This window comes from Anolis carolinensis, chromosome 1, assembly GCF_035594765.1.
Source record: "Anolis carolinensis isolate JA03-04 chromosome 1, rAnoCar3.1.pri, whole genome shotgun sequence".
NCBI classification, from domain to species: Eukaryota; Metazoa; Chordata; class Lepidosauria; order Squamata; family Dactyloidae; genus Anolis; species Anolis carolinensis.
The window spans coordinates 193706925-193733082 of NC_085841.1; the positions used below are offsets into that span (position 1 = coordinate 193706925).

A 26158-nucleotide genomic window follows, 5' to 3' on the forward strand; every position below is an offset into this window, starting at 1 on the left:
ACTGTGGTGGAGGCTCCTTCTTTGGAGGCTTTTAAGCAGAGGCTGGATGTCCATCTGTCGGGGTGCTTTGAATGGGGTTTTCCTGCTTCTTACAGGGGGTTGGACTGGATGGCCTGTGAGGTCTCTTCCAACTCTATGATTCTATGATTCCTTTGTCCTTTGGGCATGAGGACATAATGGGCTGAAACTTCCTTATGCCTGGCCTGCAGGCCTTTGTTTGCCCATGCCTGATCTACAAAGATACTCACAGGAACACCTCAGCAAGTGAGAGTCCAAAAGTGGCAGGTTAAAACCAGGAACCTCAATCCGTGACTGAGACTGACTGAGAAACTCCCTCCTGGGCACACTGAAGACTAGGTAACTTAGAAGGCGCTGAACAGACTGCACTCTGGCACCAGGAGATGCAGAGCCAATCTTCAGAAATGGGGTTACAAAGTGGGGTTCACAACATGTAAGCATGGAGAAGAGCAATCCACAGACCACTTAGTACAATGCAGCCTGAGCCCTGCCACATGCACAATGGAGGGCCTTTTCACAGCAACACCAGAGGCACTCCAAGTGGTTTTGAAGCATAATGACAAGTTTTTAACTTTGTGGTGTTTTTTTTTTCTTAAACACCATTATAACTGTATTCTCATTTAGCTTCTGACACTATAAATAAGTTAAGGACAAGAAATAACTAACAGGCCTAGAATAAAAGGCACTGCTTCCTGGCAGGGAAGGCCCTACCTAATCAGGAGAGGCCCGCCTGGCGCCGTCCGTTACCGAGGTAACGCCAGGGAGGGGCAACGAGAGCGCGCGCGAGCCCGGCTCCCATTGAGTGCGCGCGCTGACAGGCAGGCAGGCGGGCGGGGGGAGGTACTCCCTTTAGCTGACGTCACGCAAGAGCCGCCAACTAACTTTTTTTCCTCTGCGGCATGAGGAAGTCCGCGAGCGGCGTTGCGCTCGTGACATCCGCAGCCACAGAGCGCGCGGAGGAGGAGGAACAAGCAGAAGCCAAGACGTGAGTACTGAACCTTCCCCCTCTTTTCCCTTCCGAGGAAGCCGGGGAGGGGAAGGGAGGGGTGGAGAGGAACACCCTGATTGATCATTGTCTCTGCGGTTTCTGGCCTCTCGAAAGCTCCTCTTTGGAGTCGGTCGGCAACCCCTTTTATTGCTGGGACTGAGGGAGAGAGAGAGAGAGAGACGTTCCTTTCTCTTGGGGCAATTTCCGCGCGGGCGGGAGCGAGCAACCAATGTATTACTAGTTGGTTCCCATTCTGAGGAGGCGCTTGCCTCGCTTCCCCCCTGCGGGGCTGCTACTTGGTTGCAGCTGGAGAAAGAGGGAGCATTGGGGAGCCTGAAGCGAGGTCGGTTCGGACGCATCCAAAGCGAGAGAGAAGGGGTGCGTGTGTGTTCTGTTGCTGTTGCAAAGTAGCTGTACTGTCATTAGACCCTGAGGTTTGGGCAAGCGGGGGGAAGGATTTCCGCGCGGACGGGAGCGAGCAACCAAGCTACTAATTCCCATTCTGAGGGAATTCTGAGGAGGTTCCCCCTACGGGGTTGTTATTGGTTGAAGCCGGAGGGAGAGGGAAGATTGGAGACCCCGAATCGAGGTTCGGTGCGGACGCACCCAAAGAGAGAAAAGGGGGGGGGGGTTTGCTAGTGATTGCTCAGTGACAGTTCGTGAGGAGGGTGGCAGAGGTGGGCGTGTCGCCCTTCGCCTCACAGGACCCCATTATTCGCCTTCCTTTTCAGGCCGCCTGGGGAGAAGGAGCGGTGTTGGAAAGCTGGGTCTCCCGATGGAGGAGGAGGAGGAACGTGCGGCGGCGGTGGCCCAGAAAAGAAAGGCCTGGGCGAAGAGCAGGGACTCCTGGCAAGCGTCGGAAGCTGAGCAGGAGCCCATTGGAGGCGGAGGGAAGTTGCCCTTGGCCACCGAAGGAGGTCGGTCTTCCTTCCCTTCACTGCTGCTTGTTGTGCTGCATCTGCACTGCTGAGTTACTTCATTTTGGCACCACTTTTAACTTTTATGGCTCGATATTATGAAACCATGGGAGTAGATTATATCGTTTTAATGAGCTAATTTATGGTGATATGTATTACTTTTACACTGGTCATGTTTCTTTTATATGGTTGTGAGCCCTTGAATCGTTGTGATTTATTATGTTGGGGCCCCCCTAGGAGTAAGAAAAGCAGTGCATAAATAAATAAACAAATGGTGGCGCAGCAGGTTAAACCGCTGAGCTGCTGAACTTGCTGACTGAAAGGTCGGCGGATCAGATCTGGGGAGCAGGGTGAGCTCCCACTGTTGGCCCCAGCTTCTGCCAACCTAGCAGTTTGAAAACATGCAAATGTGAGTAGATCAATAAGTACTGTCCCAACGGGAAGGTAATAGCGCTCCATGCAGTCATGCCGGCCACATGACCTTAGAGGTGTCTTGCTCTTTGGCTTAGAAATAGAGATGAGCACCAACGCCCAGAGTCGGATATAGACTAAATGTCAGGGGAAAATCTTTACCTTTACCTTAAACAACTTGTAATAGTTTTGCCTCCCCTGCCAAGGAATCCCGGACTACAAATCCCAGGATCCCACAGCACTCAGCCAAGAAATGGAAGCTGCATCCAGATCCAGGCTTTCATTGTCTGCTTGCTAAGTGACCATTCTGGTCACTGATGTGCAATTATGGATTCTTTTTTGTATGTAAATAAATGATGCCTCCGATTGCAGTACTGGAGGTTTTTTTTTTTAAGTGGAGGCTGAATCGTTCACTGTTGGGATTGCTTTGATTGTGTATTCCTTTCATAGCAGAATGAGCTCATGGGTGGCCCTTGTGGTCTCTTCCGACTCTAGGATTTTGTGATATAGAGCAGGCATGGGCAAACTTCAGCCCTCCAGGTGTTTTGGACTTCAACTCCCACAATTCCTAACAGCCTACTGGCTGTTAGGACTTGTGGGAGTTGAAGTCCAAAACACCTGGCGGGCTGAAGTTTGCCCATGCCTGATATAGAGTATATATATCTCAGAAAACTCACAGCAATCCAAGCTTTCATTGTCTGCTTGCTAAGTAACCATTCTGGTCATTGATGTGTAATTATGGATTCCTTTTTTATATGTAAAGAAATGATGCTTCTTGTTGCAGCACTGGAGATTTTTTTAAGCCGAGGCTGGATGACCCTCTGTTGGGAGTGCTTTGATTGTGTGTTCCTTTCATAGCATAATGAACTCTTGGATGTTCCTTGTGGTCTCTTCTGGCTCTAGAATTTTGTGACTGAAAAGAAAAGTTTAAGAACTCACAGTATAACTTTATTATCATTGTATAATACTAAACAGTTGAAAAAAGATGAAAAGGACATAATATTCAATCTATTGTCAGGGTTGCTGTGAGTTTCCAGGCTGCATGGCCATGTTCCAGAAGCATTCTCTCCTGATGTTTCACCCACATCTATGGCAGGCATCCTCAGAGGTTGTTGAGGATGCCTACCATAGATGTGGATGAAACGTTAGGAGAGAATGCTTCTGGAACATGGCCATACAGCCTGGAAAACTCACAGCAACCCAGTGATTCCTGCCATGAAAACTTTTGACAACACAACCTATTAAAAGTAGCAAGATTACTCATAAGAAGAAATTGGGAAAGGGAAATAAATATTCAAATTGAAGAGTAGTATAAATAAGTTGACATTCAATTCAAAAGTTGAAAAGGAATTTGAAAAAAAAAAATGATTTTGATGAAGTTTGGGGAAAATGTATAGAAAAAGGATTTTAAAAGAAGAATGAAGAGTTACTTCCACAACAGAAAATGAAATGTTGGACAGAGAATATAAAAAGACGTAGCTCGGGGACCGGGGGGGGGGGGGGCACTAAGGTGAACAATAGAAATATAGATAGGAGTGGAATGTATAATAGACATTTAAGGAAACAATATGTTTACTGTATTATAAACGTATCACAATTGTTCTAACTCATTTTATAAAATAATAAAATAATTTATATAATTTTTATAAAATAATTTAAAAAGTTTATATATAGAGTATATATTTATATAGGTGCCATAACTCATACGTCGTAAGGAGGAAGGTAAATTGATATCTACTTGCAGATCTCTGCATGGTTTACCATAGATCAGCATGGATTTGGTTCCAAATTGTTTAGTAACAAACAGCAGCAAAATACCTGCTGCTGAACCATGGCAGTTAAATAGGTGTCAAAATGCATTCATTCTACAGTGTAGAGGCACTGTGGACTCTGGAGATTAGGGTTTTAATCCCCACTTGGCTGCAGAAACCTTCTGGGCAAGTCACACTCTCTCAGCCTCAGATGTCAAGGACAGAACGCCACAAGATTCAAAGTAACAGAGTTTATTAGATTACAGAACTCAAAAATGCCCGTAAAACACAAGGGCCAGGCAATTTTTGCCTTTAGGAGCAAAAAGGGACAAAAGTAAATGTTCAAAAGATAAACCGAATTAAACCGGAGTTTAATCCGGGTAAAAACAAACTGCTTTCTTCAGCCTGGGTATAAACAAAACGAAAGCCAAGAAACAAAAGATACAAGGAATGCAACTAATTGGCAGCAGATTCCTCTCTGCTGCCAACACTGTGTTTAGAGTAACTTGCGTCGCTCCCACACACACACACAGCAGACAGGATCTCCAACACGAGCAGACGCAGCCAGGGATTTTAGCAGTAGAGTAGACCAGTTCCGTTCCGTAGATCAAAGCCAGAAGCAGACGTTTGTAGTTTTTCCAAGTCCAAGAAGGGGGGAAGACAAGCCGTGGTCAGTTCAGTCCGAGTTCTCAAAGCAGGAGATGGCGTCCGTCAAGAAGACGACGGAAGGTCAAGCTAATAAGAGTAAGCACAGGTTTGCACAAACAAATGCCCACACAATCCCTCCCGCCGTCTGACCCTGGATTCCAATCAACTTACGTCTCAGCACAGGAAAGCACACAAGTCTTCAGGGAAGCGTCCCACACACACACACGAATCCCAAGCGTTTGCCCAGATTACCTTGCCCGACGCAATTTGCAATTGCTCCCAAGCCCCATTTTATGCCAGTTACAAATCTTCATCACTGTCAGCTGTCCTCCTTAACCCGGGCGTTTCCTCATCACTTTCCTCGTCAGAGCTGGAACACCTCTGACTACGCCCAACAGCATCTCCAGCTGTGGATCCCGTCCCATCCCTCCAGCTAAGCCATGGGTCTAATCCTGAAGGTCCCCATTCATCTTCTGTCCCATCATGGCCAGTGGCCCCCAATTCCTCCCTTACCCGAGTCCAATCCATCTCATCCTCCTCTGAGCTAACCAGCCCCTCCTCCATTCTTTCCGTAAACCCTTCGAAAGACTCTTCGTCAGATGGTGCTGCAAATATGTCTCGCAGTCTTTTTCTCTCTCGCTCCTCGAGAGTATCTGACTCTCGAGGAGTCTTACGCCCACGCCTGTCAGTAACAGAGCCACGAGGCTCAATCATAACACTATCCCCTCTCACAAAGGCCTCCTCCTCCGATGGCGGAGAAGTGGCAGTGATACCCTCCGCTATAGCACCACGACGACTAGAGGTATCAAGTTTCAACAGCGAACGATGAAAGACTGGATGGACCTTTAAACTAGACGGTAAACGCAAACGAAACGCAACAGAAGAAATCTTTTTAACGATAGGAAAGGGACCCAAATACCGAGGCGCAAACTTTCCCCCAGCCTGTTTAATATGTTTGGAAGATAACCACACCAAATCCCCTTCTTCCAACTCCTCCCCTGCCTGCCTGTGGCGGTCAGCCTGAGTCTTCTGCGTTGCCTTAGCTTCCAACAGTAAGCGACGGGCAACATCATGCAATGCAGCCATTTCCGTAGAGCGGTACACAGGGTCCGAAGAGACCACATTGGTCGACGGCGCCACACCTCCCCGTGGGTGAAAGCCATAAGTAAGCTCAAACGGCGTATGCTGACTAGACGTGTGCACCGCATTGTTGTAAGCAAATTCCGCCACCGGTAACCACTTCACCCAAGCCGTGGGTTGATCTAAACAAAAACAACGCAAATACTGCTCTAAGAGCCCATTAACCCGTTCCGACTGTCCATCCGTTTGCGGATGGAAGGCGGACGACACGTTTAACTTAGTCCCCAAGCACTCATGGAAGTGTTTCCAAAAGCGTGACACAAATTGCGGAGCCCTATCGGAAATAATCACCTCGGGTGCTCCGTGCAAGCGATAGATGTGCTTTGTAAATAGTAAGGCCAACGTAGGGGCCGCCGGAATGGTTGAACAAGGAATAAAATGAGCCAGTTTACTAAATAAATCCACCACCACCCAAATACAAGTATAACCCCCAGACTTAGGCAAATCTGAAATGAAATCCATGGAAATGATTTGCCATGGCCTCTCCGGAACAGGTAAAGACGACAACAACCCTCTAGGGCGCCCAACAGGCGTCTTACTCTGCTGGCAAACGGCGCAGCTGTCACAAAAGCGCAGAATGTCTTGCCGCATCTTTGGCCACCAGTAGCTCCTGGTGATAAGCTGTACGGTCTTGAACCTGCCAAAGTGCCCAGCCATGGGTTCGTCATGGTGGGCTCTAATCACCTCCAACCTGAGGGCTCCCACTGGTACGTAAACCTGCCCCCTACGCACCAATACCCCGTCTTGATCTTGGAGATGCGGCAGTATGGTACGGTTACCTGCTGAGAGCAGCATCAGTTGCTCCTGTGTCCACACATCATCTTTCTGAGCCTCAAGGATCTGGTCATGTAACCCGAGCTCATTATCTACAACACACAGCGAGGCAGTAGGCAAGATGGTCTGACATACTACCTGCTCATTGGTCTTAAATTCTGGCTTGCGGGATAAGGCATCGGCCCGCAAGTTTGCCTTCCCCTCCACGAACTGCACCTTGAAGTTAAACCTGGAGAAAAACAAAGCCCAGCGGATTTGACGCTGGTTTAACTTCTTTGCTGTTTGCAAGTGCTCTAAGTTCTTATGATCAGACCTGACCACGATCTGGTGCCGTGCCCCTTCAAGCCAGTGCCGCCACACCTCAAACGCCACCTTAATCGCCAACAACTCCTTCTCCCATATGGTATAGTTCTGCTCGAAGGGTGTTAGTTGCCGCGAGTAAAATCCACAGGGACGCAAGGTCCCTGAGGAATCCTTCTGAGACAATACAGCCCCCAACGCGTAGCTAGAAGCGTCCGCTTCTACCACGAACGGCTTGTCAACATCAGGATGGGTTAGTATGTTGTCCGATTGAAAACTAGACTTAAGTTGTAGAAACGCCTCGTGAGCTTCCCGCCCCCACACAAATGGCTGTTTCTTGCGCAGAAGCTGCGTCAAAGGTACCGTGAGCTTTGCAAAATTCGGAATAAACTCCCGGTAGTAATTAGCGAAACCTAAAAACCTTTGTACGTCCTTCTTAGTCTTCAACTCCTGCCATGAGTTGACGGCGTCAACCTTATGTGGGTCCATTTTAAGTTCCCTACCTGACACTACATGACCTAGGAACTCCACTTCAGGCACATGAAAGACGCACTTGGAAGCCTTGGCGAAAAGCCCATTAGCCCGCAGTCGGTGCAGAACCTGCTTGACATGTTGACGATGTTCTTTCTCGTCCTTAGAAAAAATCAAGATATCATCCAAATAAATCACTAAAAATTGGTCAATTAGGTCCCTGAACACATCGTTCATGAACCTCTGGAAGACCGCAGGAGCATTACAAAGCCCAAAAGGCATGACTCGGAACTCGTGGCATCCGAAACACGTGTTAAATGCCGTCTTCCATTCATCCCCTTCCCGTATACGGATTAAGTTATAGGCCCCCCGCAGGTCAAGCTTGGTAAAGACCTTAGCCCCTTGCACCCTTGATAACAGTTCCGAGATTAAAGGGAGCGGGTACCTATCCCGAATGGTGTATTTGTTTAGGATCCGATAGTCGCAGACCAGCCTAAGTTCCCCAGTCTTTTTGGCTACAAAGAATACTGGTGCCGCAGTTGGAGAACTAGATGGGCGAATAAACCCCTTGGCTAAATTTTCATCTAGAAACTCCCGCAAAGCTTGCCTTTCCGGTACAGTCAAGGCATACAGCCTCCCCGCTGGCAGTTTCGCACCTTCTGCCAACTTGATGGCGCAATCATATGGCCTGTGCGGTGGTAATTTGTCCGCTTCTCTTTTACAAAATACATCAGAGAACTCCCCATACTCAGCAGGCACTCCCTCCATATCAGAATGAGTAACATTTAGAGTGCAACAATCCTGCCTCTTTAAGATCACTTTACGTGTTGCCCAATCTACTTGTGGGTTTACTACAGCTAGCCAATCCATCCCCAGGATCACATCATATCTAGGCAAGCTCGTAATATCCCACACAAACGTTCCCGTTACTCCCTGCACCTCCCACGTTACTGCTGAGGTTTCATGGTTAACCACCCCAGTCTCCAGCAGTCTCCCATCTGCTCCTTCCACCCACACGTCGCATGCCTTGCGCACTCTAGGAATGCCATGCTTCTTAGCAAACTCAATATCTACATATGAGACCGTAGCCCCTGAGTCCAGCAGTGCCAAAGTAGAAACAAGTTCCCTTCCCCCAACAGATAAAGTAATGGGTACGAAAACATGCTTCCTCCCCTCAGTTGACTGCTTGAGGAGCCCTAGTGCGTTGGACTCACGTCGCACTAGGGCTGGCCTTTTCCCGAAAGCTGGGAAGGTTTCACATTACAATTTTTGGCAAAATGCCCAGCATTCCCACAGTACAAACACAAGCCCAGCTGCCTCCTACGGCTCTTTTCCTCTGTAGACAGCTTTTTAAAGACCCCAAGCTCCATGGGCTCTTCCCCCATCACCACAGGTGCCCTGGTTACATGCATGGGTGGCGCACACATTGCTTTTGAGTGTTTACGAGCCTCGAACCTTGCGTCTAAACGCAGCACCTTAGCTACTAAGGCGTCCCAGCTTTCAGCCGGCTCCAAGCGTGCTAATTCATCCTGGAGCATATCATTTAACCCAGCAGTAAATAAAAGCATGAATGCATTTTCCCCCCAATCCAGCTGGTGGCGATACAGGTTAAACTTATTTAAGTAATCCAAAACAGTCCCCTTTCCCTGTTTCAACCGATACAGAGCCCACCCAGCGTTCTCCGTGCGGAGAGGATCCCCAAAAGTATCAGTTAACAACTTTTTGAAATTATTCAAATTGTCCTTGACTGGGTCATTTCCCAAAATTAAATTAGTGGCCCATTGTCCTGCGGGACCGGTCAACAAACTCAAAATAAAGGCCACCTTGCTAGTGTCTGTAGGAAAAGCGTGAGCACTGAGCTGAGAAAAATAAAGCTCCACTTGTGCCAAAAAGGTTGGCAACTTGCACCTGGTTCCGTCAAAGCATTCAGGAGTCAAAACATGTCCTTTCACGGCATGAGCTGTTTGGCTAACGGTAAAGGCCGTTTGCAATTGGTCTAATTTGACCCTTAACTCATCCATCGTCTTCCTGACGGGTTTATTGCTGCAATAAACCTTTTATGGGCGTCGGGCAATCTGTCAAGGACAGAACGCCACAAGATTCAAAGTAACAGAGTTTATTAGATTACAGAACTCAAAAATGCCCGTAAAACACAAGGGCCAGGCAATTTTTGCCTTTAGGAGCAAAAAGGGACAAAAGTAAATGTTCAAAAGATAAACCGAATTAAACCGGAGTTTAATCCGGGTAAAAACAAACTGCTTTCTTCAGCCTGGGTATAAACAAAACGAAAGCCAAGAAACAAAAGATACAAGGAATGCAACTAATTGGCAGCAGATTCCTCTCTGCTGCCAACACTGTGTTTAGAGTAACTTGCGTCGCTCCCACACACACACACAGCAGACAGGATCTCCAACACGAGCAGACGCAGCCAGGGATTTTAGCAGTAGAGTAGACCAGTTCCGTTCCGTAGATCAAAGCCAGAAGCAGACGTTTGTAGTTTTTCCAAGTCCAAGAAGGGGGGAAGACAAGCCGTGGTCAGTTCAGTCCGAGTTCTCAAAGCAGGAGATGGCGTCCGTCAAGAAGACGACGGAAGGTCAAGCTAATAAGAGTAAGCACAGGTTTGCACAAACAAATGCCCACACAATCCCTCCCGCCGTCTGACCCTGGATTCCAATCAACTTACGTCTCAGCACAGGAAAGCACACAAGTCTTCAGGGAAGCGTCCCACACACACACACGAATCCCAAGCGTTTGCCCAGATTACCTTGCCCGACGCAATTTGCAATTGCTCCCAAGCCCCATTTTATGCCAGTTACAAATCTTCATCACTGTCAGCTGTCCTCCTTAACCCGGGCGTTTCCTCATCACTTTCCTCGTCAGAGCTGGAACACCTCTGACTACGCCCAACAGCATCTCCAGCTGTGGATCCCGTCCCATCCCTCCAGCTAAGCCATGGGTCTAATCCTGAAGGTCCCCATTCATCTTCTGTCCCATCATGGCCAGTGGCCCCCAATTCCTCCCTTACCCGAGTCCAATCCATCTCATCCTCCTCTGAGCTAACCAGCCCCTCCTCCATTCTTTCCGTAAACCCTTCGAAAGACTCTTCGTCAGATGGTGCTGCAAATATGTCTCGCAGTCTTTTTCTCTCTCGCTCCTCGAGAGTATCTGACTCTCGAGGAGTCTTACGCCCACGCCTGTCAGTAACAGAGCCACGAGGCTCAATCATAACATCAGAGGAATGCATGCCTCTTTCAAGTAAATTTTGCCAGGAAGACCCTGTAATAAGATCACCATAGGTCAGAAATAACTTGAAGGTGTATCATTGTAATCTATGGCAACCCTAGGAATGAGAGACCTCCGAGAGCCCCCTTCATTTCTGCCCTTTTTTTTTTCTCCCTCACATTTGTCATCCAAAGAGAAGTAACCGCTAACAGCTGAAGAGTTTTATGGTGCTTGGAAGGCTCACTAGTTTGTTGTGTTATAAGCTTCTGCGCCTACAAACTGTTGTGAAATGAAGATTATGTTTTGCACGTAAGAAAAATTCTGTTAAAGCTTATGACTTGGTGAATCTGTTCCAGGTTTTCTAAAATTCCTCTTTTATCTTTGATGTTAACAGTGACTGGGCCATTGATGAGGGCAGTGAGAGGGGAGGGATGTTTTCAGACTGCAGCATTGAATGTAAATTTATTGGAAAATCAGACCCATGGATCTTTGAGGATCTTGGTTCCCAGTCAGCGTGCCTATGATTTGACTCCAGGGCAAACCACCCTTAGTAGGAGGTCTTGTGTGGAGCAGCATGTTTACACATGTTTTAAGGGGGTTTTGCTCCATAGGCATGTGAAATGTGTGCAGGGTAAGCCTGCAGAAAATCTTAGTTGAATGCTTTAGATTTGTCCTTAAAAAATTAGAGCAGTGTTGTGGATTCTGTGCCTCTGAAACACCAATAGCATATCATTTTGTTAGAGGAAGTAGTTTGCAAACAAATGAGCAAGGGGCTTTGACAAAATAGTTGGTTACTTTTTTTGTCTTTTTTAAAAAAAGAATGTACTGTTTACCAATAATAACTCTTGCCTTTTTGTTTTTTGTTTTTCTCTTTTTCTTCCCTCCTCTTGTGGTTGTCCAGGCAATATTCCAAATGAAAAGATTGCAATATGGCTTAAAGACTGTCGGTAAGTACTTCTTGAAAACAAGTATTCACTTGTCAAACGTGTCTTTTCAGTTTAGGCTGAGACTGTAATCAACTTGAGTCCTATAAAATGCCTTGAACTTCTTTGGCACAAAAGTACTGTAGAGTCGCTTATCCAACATAAATGGGCCAGCAGAATGTTGGATAAGCGAAAATGCTGGATAATAAGGAGGGATTAAGGAAAAGCCTATTAAACATTAAATTACTTTATGATTTTACAAATTAAGCACCAAAACATCATTGTCATCATTGACAGAAAAAACAGTTCAGTACACGGTAATGTTATGTAGTAATTACCGAATTTACGAATTTAGAACCAAAACATCGCAACGTATTGAAAACATTGACTACAAAAACTTCGTTGGATAATACAGAACATTGGATAAGCGAAGGTTGGATAAGTGAGACTCTACTGTACTTAGAATCAGAAGTTTACCTTCCTGTTAGAGGATCCATCCCAGGAAGAACCTGAATACACTAAAGACACTCGATCCCATCTGATTGTGGAAGCTAGGCAGGGTTAGTCCTTGAATGGGGGACCACCAATCAATACCAGGCGATATAGGCTGTATTTCAGAGGAAGGAATTGACAAAACCTTCTTTGAGAATTTTTTATGTAAGAAAACCCTTTGAAATTCATGGGATCGCCACAAGTTGATAGGTGACCTGAAGGCACACACACACAGGCAGCATAACTTTGCATCATGTTCCAAACATTGCAAGAGAACCCTTCCCCCTCCAAGGCCATTATTCACAATCTAGCTCACAGGCCTAAAGACTTGGGAGAATGGCATTTTTGAGAACTGGGGATAGATATGTCTGGCATTTGATTAAACATGCATAGGATTGTGTTGACAGATACTTTTTATCTTTCAAGGAATTTAAGCATTCCTAATGTTGTGTTGGATTGTGGCTAGCATGCTACAGTAGCAGCTGAGCCTATGAGTGTGTGTTTCTTAGTCAGCTTGGTTAGCTGTTTCGGTTGCACTCACTTTATTATGTTGTTCAGGAAATGGCAGCTGTTCTTTTGGGATTGTTGGTTTTATGTTATAAAGATGCTGCCTGTGGTGCAAAGGCAGAAATGTTGTCTGGGAAATGTAGCGCTAAGGAAACCAAGGAAATCTTCCATGCTGTCTCTGTATTTTGTATCTTCAGCTGTGGTCTTCAAATGCATTTAGACTGCATTGCTAAGCACTTGTATCAGGAAGTAAAGCACACTGCAAGCAGCCAGTGGTTGTCCTTTCCTTGTTTGTAAACATGTTTGAAGTCTTTCTGCTTTGCTGGGAATTTCATTTAAACTAGTCTTGCTGCAATCAATTACACTGTGAGGCAGATATATTTTAGATAATGTATGTATGTATTTATTTATTTAAAACACATATTTCGCCCTTCTCACCCTGAAGGGGACTCAGGGTAGAGCACAACATATATACAGCAAACATTCAATGCCGGAACATAAAATAAACTATAAATATACATAAACACTAAAAACAATTATCTCCACTTTAAAATTACTTGTTTAAAACCATCTCAGATCAGCTATACCGAATCCAGTCAGCAGGGTGAAGTTTCCTATTGTTACTTTACTGCGCTGTCCCAAAGGCTTGGTCCCACAGCCAAGTTTTTACCATCTTTCTGAAGGACAGGAGGGAAGAGGCTGATATAATTTTGCCAGGGAGGGAATTCCATAGCTGAGGGGTAATCACTGAGAAGGTCCTTTCTCTCGTTCCCCTGGACAGTGGCGGGATCAAGAGCAGGGTCTCCCCGGAAGATCTTTGTCTCCATGGTGGTTCATAGAGGGCGGTGCATTCGGACAGGTAAAAATGTATCCCCATTAAACAAGGCAGTTTACAAAGACCAAGCTATTTCCCTGTTACAACAGCTCAACTAGTTGCCAAGTTTTTTTTAGAATGCAATTTAGAGTATTGAGTGTGACATATACAACCCTGTATGTCTTTCTGGCAGACTGTATCTATATCAGAGCTTTCCAAACTCTGTGTCATGACACATTAGTGTGTCAGCTGCAATGTGTAGGTGTGTCACGAGAAAGTAGTGAATAAACCAAAATCTTATATTTCTTTAAAAATATAAATTTAAGATTTTCATGAGATATGTTATGTCCCCATACATTTCATTATTACATTTTATATCTGTATCTTCTCACTCTTTCTTGGCCTAAGATACCTCAAAGGAATGATGAAAAGAGAAAGACAGTTTTCTTAAAATTAAACTTACATTTTGCCATTTTACTTCACCATTTTATATAATGGGACTTGAGCATTCACAAATTTTGGTATCCATTAAGGGGGGTGGGATCGGGATCCTAAAACAAAATTACAGCAGATACCAAGGGCTTCCTGTATTATTTAATTTTTAAACCTTCAAGTTTTCTCAGTTCATGGGATTAAAAAAATAATTTAGCTGCTTGGAAAAAGTTGTGCTGTTACATTATCTGGGTGGCGGCCACCAGGAGGTGCTAGAGAGAGAAGGATAATCAATTTTATGATGGGAGAGTTGAAGGAGGAAAACCATTTCCCCAGTTTTCGCTGGTTAGTCCCCCTCCCCACTTCATAAACGAGTGTTGTTTACATGATGGGGACATTGGTGGGGTGAATAACAGGAAAACGGGGAAATGGTTTTCCTCCTTCACCCCACTCTCGACTCCCATAAAATGGACTATTATCTCTCTAGCTCCCCATGGTGGCCTCCACCCAGATAATGGAACAATACCGAAAAAGAAACATGAAACAAAAAAGATTCCAGAGAAGTAGTTGTATTAATCAGTTGCAGCAAAACAAGGTAGAACCTTGTAGCTCCTTATGAAGTAACAAATGCAATTTGTTAGTATGTTACTCTTTAACATATTATTTTAACATTTGCTGGATATAGGATAATGATTTGGGAGTAAGATTAGTTTTATCTTTTGGAAGTGGTTTGGCAGACTTGTCATATACACAGTCTGTTTTCAGTCTTACCAATTCTCACTTTCTTTGGTCTTCTGGACTAAAATTAAAACCAGGAGTAGAACAGCCATATAATCCACTTACTGCACAACATGTACAAAGTGATGTGATCTAGACGTTAAACTACTATTGGCCCTCTGTATCAATGGATTTCACCATCCATGGCATGAAAATATATTTTTTTCCAAAGCAAACCCTAATTTTGCCATTTTATATAAGGGCCACAGTTTTACTATGCCATTATATCTAATAGGATTTGAGCAAACCTGGATTTTGGTACCTAGAGGGGGTTACTTTACCCCTTTCAAAGTTCTCTATCTCTGACCTATTTAGTTATATAAAGCATTATGTTCCTTAGGCAATAGGCTCCCAAGTTGTGTCACATTGGTTTAATGAAAAGATGGTTCTTGTCTGCAGACTTATGGTCTTAAAACATACAGAGGGAAAAATGATGAAGAGGAAAGGTTGGGGTGATGCAGGGGAAGAGAATAGTTTTACATTAGGCCTGGTGAAATCCTCTCTTCCCTTCCCATCCTCTCTTCCTCCACTGCAGCATGGTGAAATAGTGTTTGGAGTGGTGATGACAAAACACTACTGCTCATTTACCTCATTTTCCCTAGAATGTTTTACACAGAGCTGGACTAAACTGAAACTGATTTTGTTCTAAGTCAGGGTTTAACTGATACTGCTGTTAGATCTTGTCGTCTTAGGTAGGATTAGGAACAGCAGCACCCTATCCAGTGCTGAAACTGAAGGAACTTACAGAGACAGGTTTATAGTAAAACCTGGTGATTTGCTGCTCAGAGGAAATTATTCTAAAATGCTCTGCAGATACTCCCTGTTAACTTTATCTGTGCTTCTGAAGTTCTCATCTTATGGGGTTTTCTAAGCAGTTAAATTCTCATAACATTACAGCTTGTATCGTTGAATAGGCTTGATTCTCCCTTCATAGCATTTCAGACACTATGATTCCCCCACAAATGTATTAATAATAATAATAATAATAATAATAATAATAATAATTTTATTCTTATACCCCGCCCCATCTCCCTGAAGGGACTCGGGGCGGCTTACATGGGGCCAAGCCTGAATAGAACAATAAAAACAAGACAAGAAACCAATAAAACCAATAATCAAACCATAAAAACAAGTCATAAAAACCACATACAAGATAAAATGTTAAAATCATGAATAAGGTTCAAAGAATCTAGGCCAAAGTGCTAAGAGTGCAAATAAATCATATCATATTCTGTGCCTTTTGGTGTGCCTCATCAAAAGCATGGTGTCCCCCCCCCCCCCCCCCCAGAGTTTGATGTATTTTTCTGCATGGCCAATTGATACATGCAGTTCTTTTTGTCATAATATGGTTGGTATAGGCAGAAATGAACAATTTTGTCATTTTTTGTCCAGTCTCATCAGTTAAGCTGCCAGTGGTTCTGTTTTTTAGCAATAGCTTGTCAAAAAAGAATTCAGTGTTTTGTTCCCTGGTTTGATGGGAATAATTTCTTCTAAAAGGAATGAAATGAGGGGACTGCAAGCAAATAAGGTCAATAAAGAAATAACTAATAAGGTACACTTGACCTAGAAGCATTGGAAAGCTTAACATTCTATTGGGAAGGTGGGCTATATTTGAGAATCTGGTTACTTGAGTTTTTGTATAACTTTTGCATCTTGGAGCTTTGTTGATGTTAACAGATGTGCAGTTATGTGTCTCATGCAATCGTTTTATAAGTGGGTCATCTTTATTTGTAATATAGAATAGTTTTTTTCCTGGACATGATTCCTACTGCCTTGCTTTTTGTATTTACAGAATATAAATCTTTGCCATACTTGTCACTTCATCAAATTTTCATATGGAATTTAAATTCAGTATACATGCCAAAATTCCTGGTTTGAAGCTTTACAAATTATTGAGGAACATATACACTCAGTTTATTTTTGATCATTAGTCCAACCATGCCTTCCTGGGATGAAAAAATAAAATCATATATAGAACAGAACAGTATTAGTGTGGATCTGAGTGGACCCTTGGTTTGTTCTTTTTCATGCGAAGCCCAAGTTTTACCTGCAGGAGCAAGGTGCAAAAGAATGGCTCACTTCAGTAGACTTACCCTTAATTGAGGTACAAGGTAACATCATGTGTGATCTAGATTAGTGGTTTCAATATTTGGGTTCTCCTGGTGTTTTGAACATCAATTCCCAGAATCCCTGACAATTGGTTAAGCCAGCTGGGGCTTTTAGCAGTTGAAGTCCCAAACACTTGGAGGATCAAAGGTTGGGAACCACTTTTCTAGACCTTGACTGCCCTAGACTTGGTGTGAGTTGCAGTCCAGTGGAATCTGGAGAGCTTTGTATAGCAAATGGTCAGTCTGACAAATTATAATTGGCACCAGAATTAATCTAGCAAAATTCATATGACGTAAATACCCTTTCCTTGTCATCTCTTCTTACGTTACATTATTTCTCAGTGGCTAAACTTGATGGGGTAAGGCCCTTTTAGTAGTTTGAATCAGAAACCCTATGTTTTGAATTGTAAACCCTTACAAATGGAACTGTTAATTATTCATATCTACCAGCAGATTCTGCTCCTGATGCTGCTTGCATCTGATAAGTGGATCTATAGAACAGTCTGTGACCTTTCTACACTATTCTTATATCCCAGTATCTGTCACGACCCAGGCTACAGAGCACCAATAACCATACGCAGAGGCCAGATTCTATCTAATATCTTTATTAAGGAAATATATAAAGTTAATAAAAGCAAATGTAAAAGTTAGTCCAGAAGCAGACCTTTCAGGAAAGGTCAAAATTAGTCCAAGGAAACAATGTCCAATATGAAATATTAAGGTCCAAAGTTGTAATCCAATAACCGAAACACTCACTTTGCCAGGCAAAGTGAGGGGAGATGACAAGGTCCTTTAGTCCATGAACTTGAGCAAGGCTAGGAAATAACTTGATACTTGAAACAAGGCTTGAATCGTGGAACAAGGTAACGAGGAACAAGAACAAGGTCCGTGGAATAACTTGGTAAAATCCGTGAAACAAGGCAAGGTTTAGTCCTGGGAAACAAGGCAAGGTCCGTAGGTAAACAAAGGCTGGGAAACAGGAGCGAAGGCTGGAAACAAGGACAAGGCTTGAGCAGGAACGAGGCTTGAAGCGGAGCGCGCTGTTCAGACACAACTCGCTCCGGAGGCTGACGAATTGACTCCGCGAAGTTACTTCGCGGGTAAAACACCTATATAGAGTCTAACTTTCCCGCCGAAGCAGTTCTCTGGGAACCAGAAACGAAAGCTAAACTCTGAGACCAGATGTTTGACTCCTTAAAGATTCTCACGAAAAGCAGACTTAATTGGCTACATTCTTAGCTGCTATTCTAGCACTCCTGCGCGAAGCTGCTTCCAAACCCCTCTGTTGTTTACAAAACTCATGGCGAGAGAACACGGGAGATGTAGGCTCAGGGTTTGTTTGACATACTTCTGGGACACAACTTTCTTGCAGGTGCAAGGTTCCCAGATCTGCCTGGGAAAGATCTGGCTGAGAAGATTCCAGTTCTGACTGGGAAGGTAAAAAACCCAAGTTTTCTTCTTCATCGGGCATTACAATGTCATGAGCAGGACTACAAGGCCCATGAGTCATCACACTATCCCCCTCCTCAAGGCCCCTCCCAAACTGGGACTCTCTCCCCGAGGCGCGAGGTCGCGGCTTGGCGGGATAGGTTTGATGAAAGCGACGGGTTAGATCAGGAGCATGGACTGTGGAGGCGTCTTCCCAAGAGCGTTCCTCAGGGCCAAAACCCTCCCAGTCAATGAGATATTGCAGGCGGCGGCGGTGAAAGCGAGAATCCAAAATGTCCTGAACCTCGAACTCGTCCTCCCCATCCACCAAAATAGGGACGGGGGCCGGCCGGTCTACATCTGGCCGCACACCATCCGCCGGAAGGAGCAGGGAGCGGTGAAACACTGGGTGAATGCGCATTGAACGCGGAAGTTGGAGTTTGAAAGTCACGGGGTTTAATTGTGCCACCACTGGATAGGGACCAATGAAACGGGCATCTAACTTCCGGCAAGGGCGATGGGAGGGCAAAAAGCGAGTGGACAGAAAAACCCGATCTCCTACCTTGATTTCGGGGCCCGGCTGGCGATGTTTGTCCGCGTGACGTTTATAGTCCTCCTTGGCTTGTTCCAGTTGCTGGAGCAAAAGTTGTTGTACCGCTGTGAGTTCCTGCAGCCATTCTTCTGCTGCGGGAACTTCTGAAGTTTCAATGACAGGGGGAAAGAAACGTGGATGGAAGCCGTAGTTTGCAAAGAACGGCGTTTCTTTTGTAGAAGCCTGGACGCCATTGTTGTAGGCAAACTCCGACAGTGGTAACAGAGAAGCCCAATTGTCCTGTTGGTAGTTTACATAACAGCGAAGGTACTGTTCCAAAGTGGCATTGGTGCGCTCCGTTTGCCCATCCGTTTGGGGATGATGAGCTGAAGATAAACGAGAGTCTATGCCCAATAGTTTTTGTAGTGCCTTCCAGAAACGAGAGGTGAATTGGGATCCACGGTCTGTGACCAAACTCTTGGGCAATCCATGTAGTCTGAAAACATGTTGGAGGAATAAATCTGCAGTCTCTTGGGCCGTGGGAAGGCCTTCACAGGGAATGAAATGGGCTAACTTGGTGAAAAGGTCCACCACCACTAGGATCGTGGTGAATCCACAGGAAGGTGGTAAGTCAGTGATAAAATCCGCAGAAATTATTTCCCATGGGCGAGATGGAGTAGGAAGGGGGTGTAGAAGCCCTGAGGGCTTCTCCCTTCTTATCTTGGAGCGCTGGCATACTGGGCAGGTGTTGACATATTTTTCCACATCTTTGCGGATCTTGGGCCACCAGAAATCTCTTAGGATCAAATGCATGGTTTTAAATAGTCCGAAATGCCCTGCTGGTTTGCAGTCATGACACAGACGAAGTGCTTTTTCCCTGCCCGGTCCGGGTGGGATATAAACATGATTTCTATAGCAAAGCAGTCCATCTTTAAGCGAAAAGGGAAAATGCAGACCTTGACGAAGTTGGTCCTGCGCCCAGGCATCTGCTTGCTGACTAGCCCTGATTTCTTGAGCACAGATGGGTCCTGGAGTAGAGGGAGTTGAATCAATGGGAGTGGATTTGGTGTTCCCCACTGTGAGCGTGGCAAAGTTCTCGGGTTGTAGTAGTTGGGATTCAAAGGTCTCCTTGCGTCCTGCAGCGTATTCCGGTTTACGTGACAGGGCGTCTGCTTGCTTGGTTTGGGCTGGGGTCACATAATGAATCTGGAAGTTGAAACGTTCAAAGAATAAAGCCCAACGTTGCTGCCTCTGATTTAGCTTGCGGGCAGTTCTTAGATGCTCTAGATTCCGATGATCAGTGTGGACTTCAATGGGAAATTTGGCCCCTTCTAGCCAATGTCTCCAAGTTTCAAAAGCTGCCTTTATGGCTAATAGTTCTTTTTCCCAAATGGTATAGTTCCTCTCTGGTGCGGTAAGTTGACGAGAATAATAGGCACAAGGATGAAGATGCTCTCCCACCGGTTGTAGGAGCACAGCCCCAATTGCCACATCAGAGGCGTCCGCTTGCACCACAAAAAGGGTTTCAGGATCTGGATGCTGAAGGATTGGCTGGGATGTGAATAATTTCTTTAGTTGCTGGAACCCTTTCTCTGCTTGATCAGTCCAGCGGAAGGGCTGTTTCCCACGGATGCAGCTGGTGATTGGGTCAGACCAGCGGGCAAAATCTGGAATGAACTTGCGGTAGTAGTTCGCGAACCCCAAGAATCGCTGCACCTCTTTCTTGTTGGTTGGCGCCCGCCATTCCATTACTGCTGAAACTTTTGCCGGGTCCATGGAGAGCCCTAGAGGCGAGATGCGGTACCCCAGGAAATCTACCTCTTGTAGATCAAAAGCGCATTTTTCCAGCTTGGCATAAAGTCCATGATCCCGCAATCGTTGTAACACCATTTTAACGTGGTTCTCATGTTCTGATTGTGATCTAGAAAACACCAAAAAATCGTCCAGGTAGATGATCAAGAACCGATCTAGATAGTCCTGAAAAATGTCATTGACAAAATGCTGAAACGTTGCGGGAGCTCCGCATAATCCATAATTCATAACTCGGGACTCGAATAATCCGAATTTAGTTTGGAAGGCGGTCTTCCACTCGTCCCCTTCTCTGATGCGAACTAGATTATAAGCCCCCCGTAGGTCCAGCTTGGTGTAGACCTTGGCTCCTCGAAGTCGGTCTAATAGATCCGAGATTAAGGGCAGGGGATAGCTGTTCCGCTTAGTGATATTGTTCAATGCTCTGTAGTCCACCACCAAGCGTAATTCCCCTGACTTCTTCTTCACAAACATCACTGGGGAGGCGGCTGGGGATTGAGAGGGTCTGATGAATCCCTTGCGAAGGTTTGTCTCTATGAATTCCCTGAGAGCTTCTTGCTCTGGTTCAGTCAGGGAGTAGAGATGCCCTCGCGGGATCGGGGCCCCCTCCACCAAGTCAATGGCACAGTCATAAGGTCTATGTGGGGGTAATTTCTCGGCTTCTTTTTCATTGAATACATCCCAATACTTGGAGTACTTCTTTGGCAAGGTGATAATGGGCTCGGTGTCTGTGGCATGGCAGACCTTGGCTACGAGGCAATGGTTTTGGCAGTACCTTGAAGCAAACTGCAGTTCTCTGTTGGACCAGGAGATGCTTGGGTCGTGAAGTGTCAGCCATGGAATCCCCAAAATCACAGGGAAATGGGGAACCTCAGTAACAAAGAAGGAAATCTCTTCCATATGTTCCCTTATCCACATCCTGGTGGGTTCCGACCACTGGCTTACGGGGCCCGTCTTGAGAGGACGGCCATCGATGGCTTGCACCACACAGGCATTCTTGAAGTCATGATATTGTAATCCCAGAGAGTCGGCATACTCTCTATCAATGAAATTGTTGGTAGCTCCTGAGTCTATCATGGCGTGGATCATGACGGGTCCCTTTTTTGCTGACCATAAGGTGACCACTAGAAGGAACAGGACCCCGGTTGGCGGCTCTTGAATGGGTTTCTTGACCGGGTTGGCGAGCCTCTCTACGCCCGGTCGTTGGCTTCCCCCGCCGGCTGTGTGCCAGCCGCCTCAGACGCCTTCGTCTCCGTGGAGGACGCCGCCGCAAGACGGGCGGCGGGCTTCCCTTTGGCTGGGCACTCTCTGGCGAAGTGGCCCCCATTCCCGCAATACCAACAGAGATTTAGGCGTTGGCGGCGGGCCTTCTCGGCGGCATCTAATCTGGGACGCACATTGCCCAACTGCATCGGCACCTCCTCGCTCCCTCTGGGGTATGGGGATGGTGGTGGGGGTCTCCACACTGGGCGCGGCTGAACGCTGGCGGGAGCGGGGGGTTTTGCCCCAGCTCTACCGCTCTGGCCTCGTACCCACTGTTTCCTGTTGGCAATCATGACTTCAGCCCGTAAACATTGATCGATGAGTGCTTCAAGCGTTTGGGGAGGATCCACCTTGGAGATTTCCTCCAGCATTTCAATGTTGAGACCCTCCCGAAATTGTCCTCTGAGGGCAACATCGTTCCAGCCGGTGTTGTGGGCCAGCACTCGGAACTCGGCTATGTACTGAGACATGGGTCTGTCTCCTTGGAAGAGGCGGCGGAGTTTGTGCCCGGCTGCCTCCAAATTGTCCTCGATTCCCCAGGTCGCCTTAAGGTGGTCCAAGAAATGTTGCGCTGACCTTAGATGTGGGGAGGCTTGGTCGAACAGAGCCGTCACCCAGTTAGCCGCTGGCCCGTCTAGGAGACTGTAAATCCACGCCACCTTGATGTCTTCCTGGGGAAACTCGGCATCACGGGCCTCTAGATAAGCTTGACATTGGCGACGGAAAACATGAACCTTAGAAGCTTCTCCAGTAAACTTGGTTGGCAACGCCATGGCCGGAAGACGGATTCCGCGTTCCTTCAAACCCTTTATTTCCCCATCCTGTGCATTGAGCTTATCACGGATCCGGTCCACCTCATCCTTGTCGATGGTGTAGGTAATCGGCTGGCCGCCCGGCACGGTTCCGGTAGACATTCTGGCCTTGGTTAATTGGTGCTTATGGGTGGCGGAGTCAAACTGTCACGACCCAGGCTACAGAGCACCAATAACCATACGCAGAGGCCAGATTCTATCTAATATCTTTATTAAGGAAATATATAAAGTTAATAAAAGCAAATGTAAAAGTTAGTCCAGAAGCAGACCTTTCAGGAAAGGTCAAAATTAGTCCAAGGAAACAATGTCCAATATGAAATATTAAGGTCCAAAGTTGTAATCCAATAACCGAAACACTCACTTTGCCAGGCAAAGTGAGGGGAGATGACAAGGTCCTTTAGTCCATGAACTTGAGCAAGGCTAGGAAATAACTTGATACTTGAAACAAGGCTTGAATCGTGGAACAAGGTAACGAGGAACAAGAACAAGGTCCGTGGAATAACTTGGTAAAATCCGTGAAACAAGGCAAGGTTTAGTCCTGGGAAACAAGGCAAGGTCCGTAGGTAAACAAAGGCTGGGAAACAGGAGCGAAGGCTGGAAACAAGGACAAGGCTTGAGCAGGAACGAGGCTTGAAGCGGAGCGCGCTGTTCAGACACAACTCGCTCCGGAGGCTGACGAATTGACTCTGCGAAGTTAATTCGCGGGTAAAACACCTATATAGAGTCTAACTTTCCCGCCGAAGCAGTTCTCTGGGAACCAGAAACGAAAGCTAAACTCTGAGACCAGATGTTTGACTCCTTAAAGATTCTCACGAAAAGCAGACTTAATTGGCTACATTCTTAGCTGCTATTCTAGCACTCCTGCGCGAAGCTGCTTCCAAACCCCTCTGTTGTTTACAAAACTCATGGCGAGAGAACACGGGAGATGTAGGCTCAGGGTTTGTTTGACATACTTCTGGGACACAACTTTCTTGCAGGTGCAAGGTTCCCAGATCTGCCTGGGAAAGATCTGGCTGAGAAGATTCCAGTTCTGACTGGGAAGGTAAAAAACCCAAGTTTTCTTCTTCATCGGGCATTACAATGTCATGAGCAGGACTACAAGGCCCATGAGTCATCACAGTATCTGATCCCAGTTTATCTGCTTATCTCAAATGATATGGCGGTGGAGACTCATATAATCCAATTCAAAGCAGATAATATGGAATCAGATCCTGGGATATAAGGCAGTGTAGAAGGGGCCTAAGTGATTGTTACCTGATCTGGTGCCTTGAATACAAGGTAATAGGTAACCACATCTAACATTAGCTGAAAGTATTTTTTTTTAAAAAAAAAATCCCTAGTAACTAAGAATAAGGCTATGTCTTATGATCATGGCTGGCAAAGAGTGCTCCCACTCTCCTTTTCTTTTGTTTTGCTCTGGGATTCCATTAGCAAGCACTGGCACTTGAAGTAGACTCTCTTGTAGACAGAACAATCCGGAATTAAAAAGGCTTAATCTTTATGATGCACCAAAAGCTTGGAATTTGTTCTGGCATCTCGCCCTGCTTTATTGGGAATGATTTCTTCATTTTGAATACAAAAAAGTGTGTGCGCGTGCGTGTGTGTGTGTGTGTGTGTGTGTGTGTGTGTGTGTGTGTGTGTGTGAGAGAGAGAGAGAGAGAGAGAGAGAGAGAGAGAGAAAAAGAGAAATGATTTAAAGTTTCCAATGACTTACTGGCTTTTTTGAGACTTCATTATATTTTCCACAAACCTTCCGGTGGGATGGTGGACTTTGTGGCCTATAGTATATAAGCAGGTTCGTGCTCTGCAGACTGTTCTTCTGAATTAGGGATGGGCAATTTGCATCCTTTTATTCGTCACTGAAGAAATACAGCTTCTATAATTGGCTGTACTTGTTAGGGCTAATGGAAATTCAGTTCAGCAAGATCAGGTGGGTAACAGGTTACCCATCCATGTGTTCAGTGGGTGGCTGGTAAGACCTTTTTGCTTAATTACAAAGCTATTATATAGAATCATCTTTAGGGCTTTGTCATGCATCTCTAAAGAGACAGCATGAAGAGCAAGAGACAAAGCTGTTGAGGTAACTTCTCAAAGGGAGTGCATTTTGGACATTGCTATTTCTACTGTTACTATTTATTAATTGACATCCCTTTCCCCAATATTGAGGCTCAAGGGTCTTTGAGAATATTAAAACCATAACAGGTTTAAAGCAGCAGTAATAAATGTTGTGTGTGTGCGTGTGCGCGCATGTTATTTTAAAAGGGAATTGAAAAATCTATAGAATTAAAACCATTAAAATATAAAAGGGAATAAAAGGAAATAAAATATAAACAGATTAAAAAAACAACAAAACAGCACACAGTTAAAGCCCATCGCAGCAATTAAAGTTTGATTAATAAGATGTTTTTACTTGATGGTGGAAAAAGAGCAACAAAAAAGCTATCCTGGGGTGCATCTACACTGCATTTTGACACAACTTTAAATACCATGGTTCAATACTGTGGAATCCCTCAAGATATAGTTTTATAAGAACTTTAATTCTCCCAAAGAGTGCTGGTGCATGACCAAACTACAAATCCCAGTATTCCATAGCATTGAGCCAGTTGTGTCCATTAATTCTGCAATGTAGATGCACCCTTAGGAGCCCCGATGGCGAAGTGCATTAAAGCACTGAGCTGGAGACTGAAAGGTCCCAGGTTCAATCCCCGGGAGCGGCATGAGCGGCCGCTGTTATCTCCAGCTCCTGCCAACCTAGCAGTTCGAAAACATTCCAATGTGAGTAGATCAATAGGTACCTCTCCAGTGGGAAGGTAACGGCGCACCATGCAGTCATGCTGGCCACATGACCTTGGAGGTGTCTACAGACAATGCCGGCTCTTCGGCTTAGAAATGGAGATGAGCACCAACCCCCAGAGTCAGACATGACTGGACTTAACGTCAGGGGAAAACCTTTACCTTTAGATGCACCCTTAGTCTTTTCAGGAGAGGGAATTGCAGAGTCTGGGAGCAGCCTTCAAGACAACCCTTTCTGTTATACTCACCAAAGATGCTGGGAAGGCAGTGGGACTGAGCATTGGGTAGCGGAGGATGCCCTACCTCATGCAGCCAACGTGTAGGTAGCTCTGTGTGCAGGCTTCTCTCCTCCCTCCCTGCTTTCACTCTGCATGCAGACTGGTTATCAAAGGAAGAGACTGACTGATGTACCAAGTGGTGAAGGCAATCAAATAATCCCTGTAAAATACATGCTTAACATGAAAGGAAATAACAAAGCAGGATTTTGGCACTTAATGTTTATGGCAGAGCTAATTTTTATAGTTTTGTGCTAAGCTAATAAAAATTGCCCTTACTGTGATGCTCTGTAAAGCTTTATTGTAGGGGTTGCTTTTTTTTTTTTTAAAAAAAAAAAAACAGCAACAACATACAGAACACTTTCAAAATAATTTCCTTTCTACCTTGAAGTATTAATAAGTTGTTCCTTGCTTTGCTTTTTAAGTTACTGGAATCCATTTTTCACCGAAATGCTAGTTGTTTAGCTCAGCTTCAAGGCTACTTATTCAAAAGCTTCACTGAGTTTAGTGGGGCATTGACCCATAAAGAATGCATTGGGGTGAAGGCACTGAA

The 26158-nt window shown here is 45.4% G+C and overlaps 1 protein-coding gene across 6 annotated transcripts in view; it reads left to right on the forward strand.

The window, feature by feature from the left end:
• The first annotated feature begins 853 nt into the window (after positions 1-853).
• The window catches only part of itprid2 (ITPR interacting domain containing 2), an 84961-nt gene continuing 59656 nt past the window's right edge, over positions 854-26158 (forward strand). For 3 of the 6 annotated variants that reach the window (XR_010000917.1, XM_062963200.1, XM_062963217.1), the window contains exons 1-3: positions 855-1003; positions 1738-1923; positions 11542-11587. Coding sequence is in view for 5 of the 6 variants with exons in the window: in XM_062963200.1 (XP_062819270.1) it covers positions 1782-1923; positions 11542-11587 (188 nt within the window). In the remaining variant the exon portion in view is untranslated. Of the gene's footprint in view, positions 1004-1089; positions 1385-1444; positions 1596-1737; positions 1924-11541; positions 11588-26158 lie in introns of those variants that run through there. The other 3 variants (XM_062963222.1, XM_062963206.1, XM_062963212.1) reach the window with 3 other exon arrangements.